This window comes from Populus trichocarpa, chromosome 15 (assembly GCF_000002775.5).
Source record: "Populus trichocarpa isolate Nisqually-1 chromosome 15, P.trichocarpa_v4.1, whole genome shotgun sequence".
NCBI classification, from domain to species: Eukaryota; Viridiplantae; Streptophyta; class Magnoliopsida; order Malpighiales; family Salicaceae; genus Populus; species Populus trichocarpa.
In genome coordinates this window covers 7,552,316-7,566,103 of record NC_037299.2, presented here as the reverse complement: position 1 = coordinate 7,566,103, position 13,788 = coordinate 7,552,316, and the positions used below count along the sequence as shown (strand labels likewise).

At 34.0% G+C, this 13,788-nt stretch overlaps 1 protein-coding gene across 2 annotated transcripts; it reads left to right on the top strand.

Annotated features, from left to right (window-relative positions):
* The first annotated feature begins 8,686 nt into the window (after positions 1–8,686).
* On the top strand, positions 8,687–10,093 carry LOC7456619 (protein SOB FIVE-LIKE 3). 2 transcript variants are annotated; one of them, XM_002321688.4, is made up of 2 exons: positions 8,687–8,857; positions 9,324–10,093. In XM_002321688.4, exon 2 carries the CDS (start codon positions 9,445–9,447, stop codon positions 9,880–9,882), a length of 438 nt encoding a protein of 145 aa, XP_002321724.3. In that variant the 5' UTR covers positions 8,687–8,857; positions 9,324–9,444; the 3' UTR covers positions 9,883–10,093. The 2 variants fall into 2 exon arrangements, with proteins under 2 accessions (XP_002321724.3, XP_024441646.1); XM_024585878.2 differs by lacking the exon at positions 8,687–8,857 and adding an exon at positions 8,902–9,184.
* The last annotated feature ends 3,695 nt before the right edge of the window (positions 10,094–13,788 follow it).

Genomic DNA, 13,788 nt, shown 5'->3' with positions numbered 1-13,788 from the left:
TGGACGACCCACACCTAAAAATGCCGTAAGAGGAAGATATTTGTTGGAAATAGAGTTCAAACAAGCACACAACTATGTTCTATTTAACTGTGATGAGCTGAGACCTTTTATTCAGTAAGTTTATACTAATTAAACTTTGTTAGTAATATACTGTTAATTATATATTGTAATATCATACACTCATTATCACTTGCAGGCAACATCGTCAATATTTGTTCTCCAATAACTCACAGCTGATCGAATCCCAGATCTTTCAATTACAATATGAGCAGTTTGCCACGTGGTTCAGAACACATGTAAGCACTGTCACAAACTCATTCTAACTTGCAAAATTACTGTACTGTATGCATGTCATTACGAGATTCTCGTTCATTTACTGTTTATTGATGTACATTACATACAAGGTTTATCAAATGGGAAGGAGTGCACCTAAGTCATTGTCTTCACTAAGCCTGGGGCCTGAAAGAAAATGTAAGTGCTACAACGGGTATTTTGTCAATGGATATGTTTTCCATACTGAAGAATACGGGCAAGGAAGAAAGACATACAACAACGGTGTTTGTGTTAAGGGATCCACTAGTAGTGAGTTAGAAGTTGACTACTATGGTAGATTAGAAGAGGTCGTCGAACTGCAATATCATAACGAGCAGAATATAGTGTTTTTATTCAAATGCTATTGGTATGACACGACTGACAGAGGAATCAGAGTTGATCCGCACTATGGTCTGGTCGAAATCAACTCAAAAGCTAGACTCCGCAACATAAACGATGTCTTTGTTTTCGCAAAGCAATGTCAACAAGTTTATTACACATACACCCCTTCATTTAGAAAGGATCGATCAAGAGTGGATTGGTTGTCCGTTTTAAAAACGAAACCCCGGGGTCGTGTCGAGGTTGTTCAGGATGAGAACGAAGACACAAGTGTGCGAGATGAAGTCTTTCAAGTTAGTGAGGTGGTTGAACCATATCGAGTTGCTCCTTCGATTGAATTGGAAGAAAATTCAAATTTTCGTGTTTTCGATGATAGTCTTGTTGATGTTGACGCAGAGGAGTTAAATTTTGTTTTGAGCTCTAGCGGACAACCAAATATCGATAAAGAAGATGATATTCATATTGAAGATTGCGATGAAGGTGATGACAATTCAATTGATGACGAAGAAGAAGAAAATTCTGACTAACTACCAAAATGAAGCCCTATGTAAAACCCTTTTTTTCATGTAATTTAGATTATGAATGATATATATATTTTGAAACACAAAATATATATTACTTGAAATAATTAGTTGAAATGCCACAATTATGAGATAATTACTTAAAATAATTATTGATCATGGATGATATATTTTGTGACATGAAATAATTACTTGAAATGCCACAACATCACCGACGGCCACACCAACGGACTTAGTCCGTCGGCATTTCACAGAGAGTTCGAAAATAATTACTTGAAATGCCACCCAATCACCGACGGCCTTAAGTCCGTCGGCATTTCACAGAGAGTTCGAAAATAATTACTTGAAATGTCACCCGATCACCGACGGCCTTAAATTCGTCGACATTTCACAGAGAGTTCAAAAATAATTACTTGAAATGCCACCCTATCACCGACGGCCACACCGACGAATTTAAATCCATCGGTAAGTTGTCGGCGAGTCAATTTTACCGACAAAATTACCGACGGACCGCGGGAATTTCAAAGGGTTGAGCATTAAATGCGCCTCTGACCACGTCATCTTGCCGACGGAATTACCGACGGACCACGAAAAATATGGAGGGTCATTAAAAATTTTGGTGCGAAATTCAAAATTTACCGACGGATTTTTAACACATCACCGACGGAATAAATTAAAATAATAATTAATCTTATATCCGTCGGTGAATCCGTCGGTAAAACTGCCATATAAGTTCAAGTGACCGCCCGTTCAGTTCATTTTTTCTTCTTCTTCGTTTCTCACCTTAAGAATTTGATTTTTTTCCTCTCCATTCTTCAAAGCTTTCACCTCCAATCTTTAGCAAGTTTTCTTCATCATCTTCATCAGTTTAAAAGGTTAGTGTTTTCCTCTATTTCATTTTACTTTAATAGTTTTTTTTTGCTATTTTTTTGGTATTTTTTTTGTTTTGATGTATTTTTTGTAATGTAGATAAAGTCTATAGTTTTTTTTGCATAATTCATTGCTAAAGTCTATAGTTTTTTTTTTTTGAATTTATTGAATATTTTTTATTGTTGTATTGGCATAATTATTATTAGTTAATTTGTTGAATATTTATTGTTAATGTTGAATTTACCATAGAATTAGTAATTGAATATGTTGGAATAATTATTAATTTTACTTTATTATTGCATGATTTGTGTTTAATTTTTTCCATTTATTTTGATTGTTATTCTAGAGTTTTTTTTTAATTTATTATTTTGTTGTATTGGCATAATTATTGAATAATTACTTGAATTGTAATTGTTAATGTTGAATTTACCGTAGAATTAGTAATTGAATATGTTGGAATAATTATTAGTTTTACTCTATTATTGCATTCTTTGTGTTTAATTTTTTCCATTTATTTTGATTGTTATTCTAGAGTTTTTTATTTATTTATTGTTTTGTTGTATTGGCATAATTATTGAATAATTACTTGAATTGTAATTGTTAATGTTGAATTTACCGTAGAATTAGTAATTGAATATGTTGGAATAATTATTAGTTTTACTCTATTATTGCATGCTTTGTGTTTAATTTTTTCCATTTATTTTGATTGTTATTCTAGAGTTTTTTATTTATTTATTGTTTGTTGTATTGGCATAATTATTGAATAATTACTTGAATTGTAATTCTTAATATTGAATTTACCTTAGGATTAGTAATTGAATATGTTGGAATAATTAGTATAGATTGGGTAAATTGGTTGTGGCTATTGTTAATATGTGCAGGTTTGTGGATTTGGGTAGTATCCGGTATAGGGGAGGTGCTGTTGAATTTTTTTTTTACATTTGAATTTAATTATATAATTATTTGTATCAAATTGTGTAGATGCGTAGAACGAAAACCAGAGTTGGTCGCTCAGGTGCGGTCGCAGCTAGTTCGTCTAGCAGCGAGGATGATATTTCCTTAGGTGCCTCTCAAGAAGAGGCACCTACACCACCTGCGCCGTCAACCGATGCTGCCTCTTCCAGCGGTACTTCACAGCGCAGAGGCGGCGTGCCTTCGCAGCGGAATCAATTTACCCTGCAAGTACGAGGCACAGTGGAAGGACGACCTTTCAATGTAAGTTTGTTAAGGTTTTAGTTTTTTTAAAAAAAATTACAACATAATTTATGAAGTAATCACTATTGAATTTATTTCATTTATTTTCAGGTTCACAAACATTGAAGCCGTCCGAGTAATAATCATCGGCGTTTAAATCGTCGATGGAGATTCCATTGTTTCAATGGAGTCAGATATCCAAGCATCCTGAATGGATGCCTCAAATCAATGCATGGTTTAACAGGTTTGAGGTTGGTATTAATTTATAATTTTCAGCTTATTAATATAATTATAAATAAATTATTATTTTTATTTAAACTTATTTATTTATACACAGCACAAATTCTGCTGGGACATTGAGCATAACACTGTTGTGAGGAGGGTGTGGGAAAATCACGCGGCAACTAGGTAAGATCGAAAACAATACAGGATTTTTTTTAGACAAAAATTTATGTTTCGAAATGTAATTTTTGGTTGCGTGAAGTAGGTTGTGTGATTTTTGGTATGAAGCACATAAAAAGACAAAAAAAAACCGCGAGGGATAGGGGTTTCCAAGGCTGGAACGATGTTGCGGTTTGGAGGGATTTCAAACCGATATACATCCCGGAAGATATATGGCCGCACTATCTTGAGCACTGTGACGTCTGAGCGGTTCACACGACGCTCACAGTCCGATGCTGGCAACCGGAATCGGCCAATTCATGGCGGGGTGACAACGCACACTAGCGGCTCCGTTCCGTTTGCTGCACATGCGAAACGGATGGTAAGATTAATTTAAATGAAATATATCGTTAAATTCAGTTGTTGTTAATATATCTTTTTTCATTATAGGCTGCGTCTCTTGGACGTGAGCCGAGCCCGATGGAGCTGTTTGTGGAGACGCACATGCGGAGTCAAGACCGCCAGAAGGGGGCGCAACAGTTCGTTGATAACCGTGCTCAGCATTTCGTGGTATGTTTGTTCAACCATTTTATTTTGTAAGTTATTATGTAAGTTATTATGTTTATTGTATTGAATATGATGATTACTTTTTTTATTTATTTTCAGGAGACCTATAATAATCGGTTGAGGGAGAGATACGAGGATGATACTTTGACCCATCCGGAATTCGATCCGGATTTGTGAATGGAGGTTGGCTCGTTAGATGGACCCGATAAAAATCGGGTTTACGGGCTCTCCAACACTACGACCGACAACTTGCGGTCGACCCGTAGTGTTTCAACCGTTGGGAGCTCCCAATCAATATCGAGCTCCCAATCTAAGGAGTTTGTGGCTTTGCAGCAACTCACCGAGAAATACGATAACCTAAAAGCGGAGTACGCACAACTCAAAGTGTCTCATGCACAACAAAGAGCGGAACAAAGAGCAGAGTCTAAGCAACTCAAAGCGTCTCAAGCACAACAAAAAGCGGAGTATGAAGCGGCTTATGAACAGCTTCACGAAATGATTATGAAATTGTCAAATAGCGGAACATGTGCGCCTAATCTTTTTTGGCCGTATAACCACCAGCCTCCGCCAGGATCTCCTCCTCCTCCTCCAGCTCCATCATCTTTATATTAATTTGTAATCAACATTATTTACCTTTAAAACTTCATTTAATATTTTTCTTGAAACATATTCAATTTGTAATGAATATTATTTAACTTTGTTTTTTTTTATGTTTAATATAAATTTTATTTGCATAATTGGTTTGTATTACAATTAATTTATATAGTTTTATATTATATATCCTAAATAATTTTTTAAAAACAAATTAAGAAAAAAACTATTACCAAGGATTTTACCGACGGATGAATTCGGTCGGTATTTTAAACACTCACCGACAGACTTACCGACAGAATTAATCCGTCGGCATTTAACAGTAGCTTCCACAATTACCGACGAATTTACAGACGGACATATTCTGTCGGTATTTCATACACTCACCGACAGATTTACCGACGGTTATTTTCCGTCGGTCAATCACAATATACCGACGGACTAAAAATCCAGTCGGTATATTTCAAGCGGGAATCTTTTTTTTTTTGGCGCGCAAATTCTGTCTGTAAAACCATCAGCAAATGGTTTTTTTTGTTTTTCTGACCGATATAGCGACGGAATGGGGAATCACCGACGAAGGAAAAGCCGATGGACGTAATCCGTCGGTGATGACGTCGGTAAAAAAATCACCGATGAACTTCTAATCACACACCGACAGAATTTTTCTGTCGGTAAAACTGTGAAATCTTGTAGTGAAGTTTGTGAATAAATTATAGGTACATAGTTGGTCATGATCTCCATCTATTGGATAACCTCTTTATAACGTTATATAGATAAAATTGCACATAACTTAAAATTCAAATCCAATATAAGTTGGATGTGGTAAATAAGGACTTTACAATGTGAATACTAATACAATTGATACTTTTTTAATTTTTATTTAAGTATTGTTAATTATACTAATACAACATCTACTGCAATAAAATATTAATTAGTTATTTTAGCCAAGAAAGTAGCGCCTTGAAGCACTCTATAGTTGTGGATTTCAAGTCCAATGAAACCTCGTATATTCATTCCATAATAATAGCAAATTATCTTAGAAAAAACTTTTAATTATATTTTTGCATATAATTTATGTGTGTGTGTGTGTGTATGTGTACGTGTGTATGGTAATTGGACAATTATTGTAACCATTTTGTTCTAAAGATGAGGTTGGCGGCTTTTCTTTTTCTTTTTGAAGATTTTAAACTTTTTCCCTGTATTATGTGCAATATTTATTTTCAAATCTATTTAATTAAATAAGTTTGATTAGTTAAAAAAAACCTCAAAATCATCCATGCATTTGCTTCAATTCAACAAATATGCTTCTATATAAAAGATTTGGTCAGATTTTAATGTATTTGAAAACTTTAGTCAATTCAGTTACATTAAACTAAAATATATTACATTGTAACAAGATTACAAATTAGGGTTTTTGAAAAGTGTATTTTTTAAGTTATATTTTTGAAAATGTTGAGGATTAAAAAGTTTTTTTTAAAAAAATAAATTCTCAAAACTTTAAAAAATAAAAAATTCTAACAATACCCGGGCACTAAACTTTTTAAATTTCTAATGATTAAAAAAAGTTCAAATTGCTCAAAAAATCACAAAAATTGTCAGACAATAATTTTTTAAATTTTAATTATTTATTTTTCTTAAAAAACATATAATTTAGAAAATGTTAAATTGTGAAAGAGTCAAAATGTTAAAAATATTTAACAAAACAATTAGAAAATAATGGACCATAACTTTTTTTTTAACCTTTTTTTAAGAATTGAACAAATATAATATTAGTCAAAAGATTGATTTATCGAACAATTAAAAATTTTCGAAACATCTCAACAATTAAGATTTAAAGAAAAAAAAAATTACAAGTTCCAAAAGTAAAAGAAACTATCAAACTTTCTCAACAATTATTTTTTCAATGTTGAAGAGTTAAAAATAAAAATTTATAGGAAATAAAAAAACTGGGTCGTTATAATTTTTTTTTCTTAAACATCATGGGAAATTTTGATTTTTAAGAGAAATTATTTTGTTTTGTTTCTTAGGCATATTTGACAATTGGTAGTCAACTTACAAGTGAGTGCAATTTCGCCGGATTCAGGCAGTCGATGAAGTTATATAATAGATCGAGAGCCCACAATAGGATAAAAGTCACATAATTTACCAATCGGAGAAAGTGCGACCGGCCACCCCCTTCAAATCCCACAACCTTTCTCTGAGGACGGATGGAGTGTTTGAAAATTACAAGCTTTGTACTTGTCTAATTAAGCATGCGGGTGCTTTGATGCCGGCTGAGTTTCTGGGAATAATAAATTAGCCAAGCACATGCATATATATTTTTTTATTTTAAAATATATTAAAATAATATTTTTATATTTTTTAAAATCTATTTTTAATAATATATTACACCTAAACGATCTAAAAAGATTAATTTAAAAAAAATAATAAAATAAAAATTTAATTCTTTTTCAAAACACTTTTAAAATACAGCAACATTCGAGTTTTTGAACAGAAAGTGGGAATAAACAGCATCTTTCTCTTTTTCTTTTTTAATGCACACGCTCGTCTTCATGGTAAAAACTAAAAGTAATGAGAATTATAAGATCTCCATCCTAGAAAGGATTTCCCCATTCGTAATAAACCATGCATATTTTCAATCCTCACGTGGGGGCCAGAGAGATGAGCAGCTGAAGGTGCGAATTCGAAAAGATCAGGACAAGCAGCAAGAATAATTCATGGGCCAAAGCTGTCTGGTAATACCATATAATAAGTCACAGATTAATTATAAGTGGGGAACCATCAAAATCATGCTTTCGAGTATGGGGACATGGGGTGCCCAGACCTACTGGATTTGAACTCTTCGAGTTCTTTTTGTTTCTTTAACCTCCAAAACATGGAGGACCCATCGACGGGCTAGTCAATCATCAATGCCAATTAACCACATTTGTTTCCTTGTTTTTATCTAGGGTTAGCAGTGACAAACAGGTAGTTCTAGTAGTAACCAGATGTTCTTCATCTTACTTGGTGTTCGGTCATCAAATCCACGAGTGCCCAAGGAGCGCAGCATGTGCTCCTTGCAAAACGAGACCCTTTTTTTTATGTATTTTCCTGGTAGGTATGGCTTTGCCTGGTAGAATTGCACGGCCATATATATAATTTTAGTAAAAAGGGATGGAAAAGTGGGCATCAGATTATCACTTTGTTGAATTTTACTTGATTTGCATTACAATGATCATTAAAGAAGCAAGAGTCAAATCGTTAATGATGAAGCTATGAAGACTATACGATCATGGCAAGGAGTAATTTTACATTGCAGTAAATAAAATATATCATGGGTCTCTCACAATGAATATGCTGTACAGCAAGAGTATAAACTGAACCCACCCCAGTAAGGAGGACAGATTTCCTTACCAAACCCATGAAAGCTCAGTAAATACACCATGACCATTCAAAGGGTCATTCCAATCTTACAAAATTCATTTTCAGAAATGAATTAATGCAGAAGTAAATTCTGGAAGTTATCTGTCTGATCACTGTTATTTTATACAAAGCAGTACTTTCCAGGGAAAAAAGAAATTGAAACATTAATGTACAAGGGAATGACCATTCAAATTGAGCCCAAAGATTTCGTTAACTTCCCAGCAGAAATATTAATGGATCTCCTTGAGTTTCTACCAATCTAGTCCGATATTGTTTCATTAGATATCACTTCTAACAAGCTGAAAAACATATTCCATTGACGCGGGGAGAGATACAAGTTACTGATACCAAATTGTAATTAACTCATAAGACAGAGTTAGAAATGTGTCTATCGAGGAGCTAATAACTGGATTATATATATATATATGCACGCAGTACCTCTCATACCAAAGACATAATCCTGCTTTGCGTAGGGGACAGGCGCCAGCATATTGGAGGACAGGATTGTAGAAGCAGAAAGCTATTTTAACAAGTTCCTCTCATATAGCTTTATCTAAAACCTAACTCACAGTTGGCTTGTTCGCAATTTTTACACAGGTAAAAGCCTGTTCATTTTTTAATGACAGGACAAAATTATAAAGGAGTGAGAGTTAAATGAGCTGGTAGTGAAGACTGAAGAGGTACTCCTCTAGCTATTTAGCTTTTAAAACATTGAGTCTTGCAGATATATATATATATATATTCTCTCTAGTTTTGTGGACTGAGCCAATCTGCCCTTTGCATTTAAAGCATCCTTTTTTATTAATGACAAACGCAGAGGAGTAAAGATGGATTGTATCTTCACTTGTGCAACCCAATGACCAAGTGAACAACTCATGTCCTTTCAAATTCAAGAAACTTTGATATTTATGCCTTTTGTAAAGATGCATTTCACTTTCCTTGACAGCTTCTAGCTGTCTTCAGCTGATTCAAGTCAGAGAATTAATGGGTTGTGTTTAGATTTCCAGGTGGTGATATTTATCCTAGCCATTAAAGAAAAGTGGATTTGTGTAGCTTTCAAAATATATATGAGAAGAGTATATCTGTTCTTTGTATTGAAAAACAGTTCTTGGTCAGAGAGATAAAAGGCTTAAGTGGCTTTTTCAGGTGTCTACATACACAGGTCCTCAAGTTCCTATATAAGAACACACGATTCTCCTGTCTGTTAATTCTCACCAAGGCCAAACCCTTCACAAACATCCTGTTCTTCAACTTCTTGCTCGCAGTAATGGAGTCTTCCCAAATCTTTGTCGCGGAAGAGTGTCACAGTAGTGAATCTGGGTGGACCATGTATCTTGGCTCCCCAACACAGGATGATGATGGTGGTGATGACGATGAGCACAGTGACGATGGAGATAGTTCTGATGGTGGTGGAAGTGACAATAAAAGTTACAATGATGACAGTGATGATTCTATGGCTTCTGATGCTTCTTCTGGCCCAAGCCATCATGGCATAGCTCATTTGAAGCAGGAAGAAGATAAGCATGTTGGCAAGTATCAAATGGATCAGATGAAAGCTAACAAACCGAAGGAAAACAAAAAAGCTGAAAGTGGGAGAAAGGAAGAGAAAGAGGCAATGGCGTTTATGGAAAAAAGAGCTAATAATGCTTCAGCTCAAAGTGGTTCCAAGGTAAGGAAAACCTTTTTGATGAGCAAAAGGAAATAGCTTGCTAGCTAGCTAGATATGTGTTGGTTCTCTTTTGGTTGATTTTGCAGGATGGCAGCATGCAAGGGCTCAAAATGTAGATCAGTGAGGAAAAAAAAATACATCTGATGAACTCCTACTTATGATTATGTTATGTGTTCTGAATCTTTCGGTGTAAGAGTACTTGATCCTTTAAGAAATATAATATTAACTAGCTTATTCTACTGCTACAGACATGATTGTGTATGTGCTTTGCATGAGCTGCTATACCAGTGATGCTCATACTACTACATTTTGCTGGTAAATATTGATGCCATACCAGTGATTGGTGTATTAGAATGTGCTTTTGGTTATTAAAAGTTTGGTGGGTGTGTTTTGCTGTCCATACACGTAAATGATATCATCTCCAGATAACTTAGATATTCTGTAGATGATCATAGTCTATAATTCTCAAGTACTAGTCAAGTTTTAAAATCAATAAAAGGGAATTAAATCAACTAATCTCAAAACCAATTAAGAGTAAAGGAAAATAATCCCAGATGCTTCAAGATACCCTCAGAGAAGTGAAAGAAACAAGCCAAATTTGCCCTAGATAAAGGAGATCTTGCAAGTAGTAACCATATGATGTCAGGCCTCCAAGGCTACCATGCATTCTAACGAAAGTTCAAGCTGGGAAAATGAATTAATGTGTACTATCGAAGTCAGATTGCGAGCGTTCGAGTATTCTTTAGGGTAGAGATTGGTTACTCTCTCCGGATACAAGAAACAGAAACAATGAAGATATAGAAAGAAAACAGAAAAAGAGACGGACAATCCTGTATTTGATAGTAATGATTTTTATTGTATCTTATTTGATTAGAAAACAGAATAAAATATAAAAAAGTTTATTTTATTCTAAATATACATTGATATCAAACTTGTATATTTAAAAAATAATAATTAGATTTTTTTTAATTTAGTTTATATTGAATGTTAAAATTAATAATAATATAATAATCATAGTTATAAAACCAGGATTAACTTAACGGGTTGACCCAAAGCTTGGACTGGTCCAAGTTTAAGAAATAAATATAGGAAGGATTGACTCGATCTGAACCAGACAAAAAAAAAACAAGTTAACCTAAGATAAAACTTGGGTCAAGAACCTTTTGCTTTTGTTTTTTTAATTTTTTCGGTCAAAACAAAGTTGCTTTGGTTTTTAAAGAAATTTTAAGTCATCTAGGTTGACCCTCCCGACCAATGACCTGAACCTTGCCTTAGGTCGACTTCCGAGTTAGGTTTTAAAACTATGATAATAATATTTTTTTATTCATAAGTTGACTAGGGTCAAAAGGTGTTGACCCTCCGGACCTGTGACCTAGGCCTTGCCCCGTCGACCCCTAAGTTAGGTTTTAAAACTATAATAATAATAACTTTTATCCTTACATTGACTCAGGTCAACCCGAGTTGATCCTCCTGATTCATGACTCTGGACTTGTCATAGGTTGACCCCCGAATTAAGTTTTAAAATTATGATAATAACTATTTTTATTTTATGTTGATCTTAATCAACCCTAGGTAACCCTCCTGACACGTGACCCATGCCTTATATAGGGTCAATCCCTAAATCGGGTTTTAAAATTATGATAATAATTATTTTTATCCTTACACTGACCTAGGTCAACGGGGTCAACGATCAACCTGATTTGTGACCCAGACCTTGCCTCAGATTACCCCTGAATTGGGTTTTAAAACTATGATAATAATAAATTTTATCCTTATGCTGATTTGGGTCAACCCGACCCGTGACCAGGGATTTTTCTTGGATCGACCTTCAAGTTGGGTTTTAAAACTCTGATAATAATCATTTTTATTCTAACATATCTTAATTGAGAGATTTTAAATTTGAGAGTTTTTACAAGGATATTTCAAGAATAAAAAAAATATTGTCTGTGAAAACCTGTTTTCACTGTACCTCTTGTTTTAAAAATACAGAAATTTACTCCAAAATTGTCCTAAAAATAAATTTATTTTTATTTCTCCATCTTTATCTTGTCAACCAAACATATTTTTGTCTTTATTATTTTTGTCTAAAGATGATAGATCTATTACCAAGTTAATTAATTAAGAGACATGGAAATTTGAAGTTACTTGTATGTTCTAAAAATTAGTTTAAAAAATAAATAGCCTATTCAAATCATGTGATTAAGGGAGATGACCAATTAGGTTAGGTTATAGGTGGCAAAATTGTTTGGCATTTGCTATCCAACATGTATATATAGAAAACTAATATATTATTATTTATGATTTTCAATGAATTTGTCAAATGTTGAGATAACTAATTAAATGAGTGAGAAGAGTATAAGTATATATTAGGGAATAAAGCTATTTTGTTTTCGACTAATACCCTAGACTTCCAATAAATCAAATATATGTGATGATGTCCAAAAAATACAAGTGGTTTAGGAACATGGCTCTCATATTAGGTAATCAGTTAATCAATTGGTTCTAACAATCTCATATATTCTTTTTAGTCAAAGTGATTGATAGTTTGTACTTGGTGCTTGGTAGGCTAAGATGACTTATGATTAGTACCTGCAAAAAATTCCTTTTAGTGGATGTGTGGATTCTCAAATGCTTAAGTAAGTGTTTTTTTAGAGAGAAAATATACAATAATATTCTAGAAAGAGATGCTCTTAAATATACATGCAGTAGAAAATAAAAATTATAAACTTTTATTTGGAAGGTTTTATAGTGTATTTATAATCCATGAGTCTTGTTCTTTTGTGAAGAGGAATGGATTAAGTGTAATTTCACATTTGTGATATTTTAAGTTGTATTATGAGTTGTATTCCACTCAATTTATCTAGCTAAAAGATGGAGACACAGGAAGTCATGAGATACTTTAATACACCTAATGGTGTTGGTGGAGTGAAGACTTATTTAATTAAGCTTATTTGTTAAGAAATAATTCCTCTAAATTTGAAGTAAAAATCTATAGACTTTGATGGCATTAGATTCAGGTATTATATTTGAATCCATGGGTGTAATGAATCTGACCATGCTTGAGGCACGATGATAGAAAATCATCGGGCTCGACATCCTCGAAAGTCGCGTGCCATACCCAGCTCGTTAGTCTGGCAATGTCAGGTCAAGCTGATGGACCTAGCAGTAGCTGCTAGTCTAGCAGCATTTATATCTGGCAACTCCAGACCTAGGGCACCTTCATTGGAGTGCATTTAGTGCTGATGCGTGCCAGTCCAACACGCCCAAAAATGCAATAAATTATACCTTTATGTTTTTTTTATCCAGTATTTTTTTGAAAAAATATATAAAAATATACTGATAAAATCTTGGTTCATCAATAGCCTCCAGTCTTTGCAATATCATTTCGGGTAAGGAGGTGAGTTTTGCTCGTATAAAATCTAAACCGAAAGAAATTCTTTCAAATAAAAAATATCAAGAATCTATATTTAGAAAAATTCTAAGAGATTGAGGGTACCATGCCTATCATTTATAAAAATTTCTAAGTTGTTGTATGGAACCCAAATAGGGTAGACCTATACTTAGAAAATTCTAAGTGATTATAGGTTCTTTAGAGAGTGGGAGCCCATTGTTTTCCCAGCATTTCCATGGGGCTGAAGAACCCTCCACTGAAGAGTGGTCATCATGATCATTTTTTTTTTTTGGCATGAGAGCCCCGAGTGGTGATTGGATGGTGTTGCTATTGTATCAGGGAGATATTTAATACATCCCTTGGAGAGTGAGATTGTTGTCCTAGGGAGACCATGCCCATCACTTGAAGAGTGGTACGTATAGTACTAGGGAGACCAAGTATGTCCCTTAGAGAGGGGTGTATATAGCACTGGAGAGACCATGTTCATCCCTTGAAAAGTGGTGCAAATAGCACTAGGAAGACCAAGTCCATCCTTTCCTAGGAGAATTGCA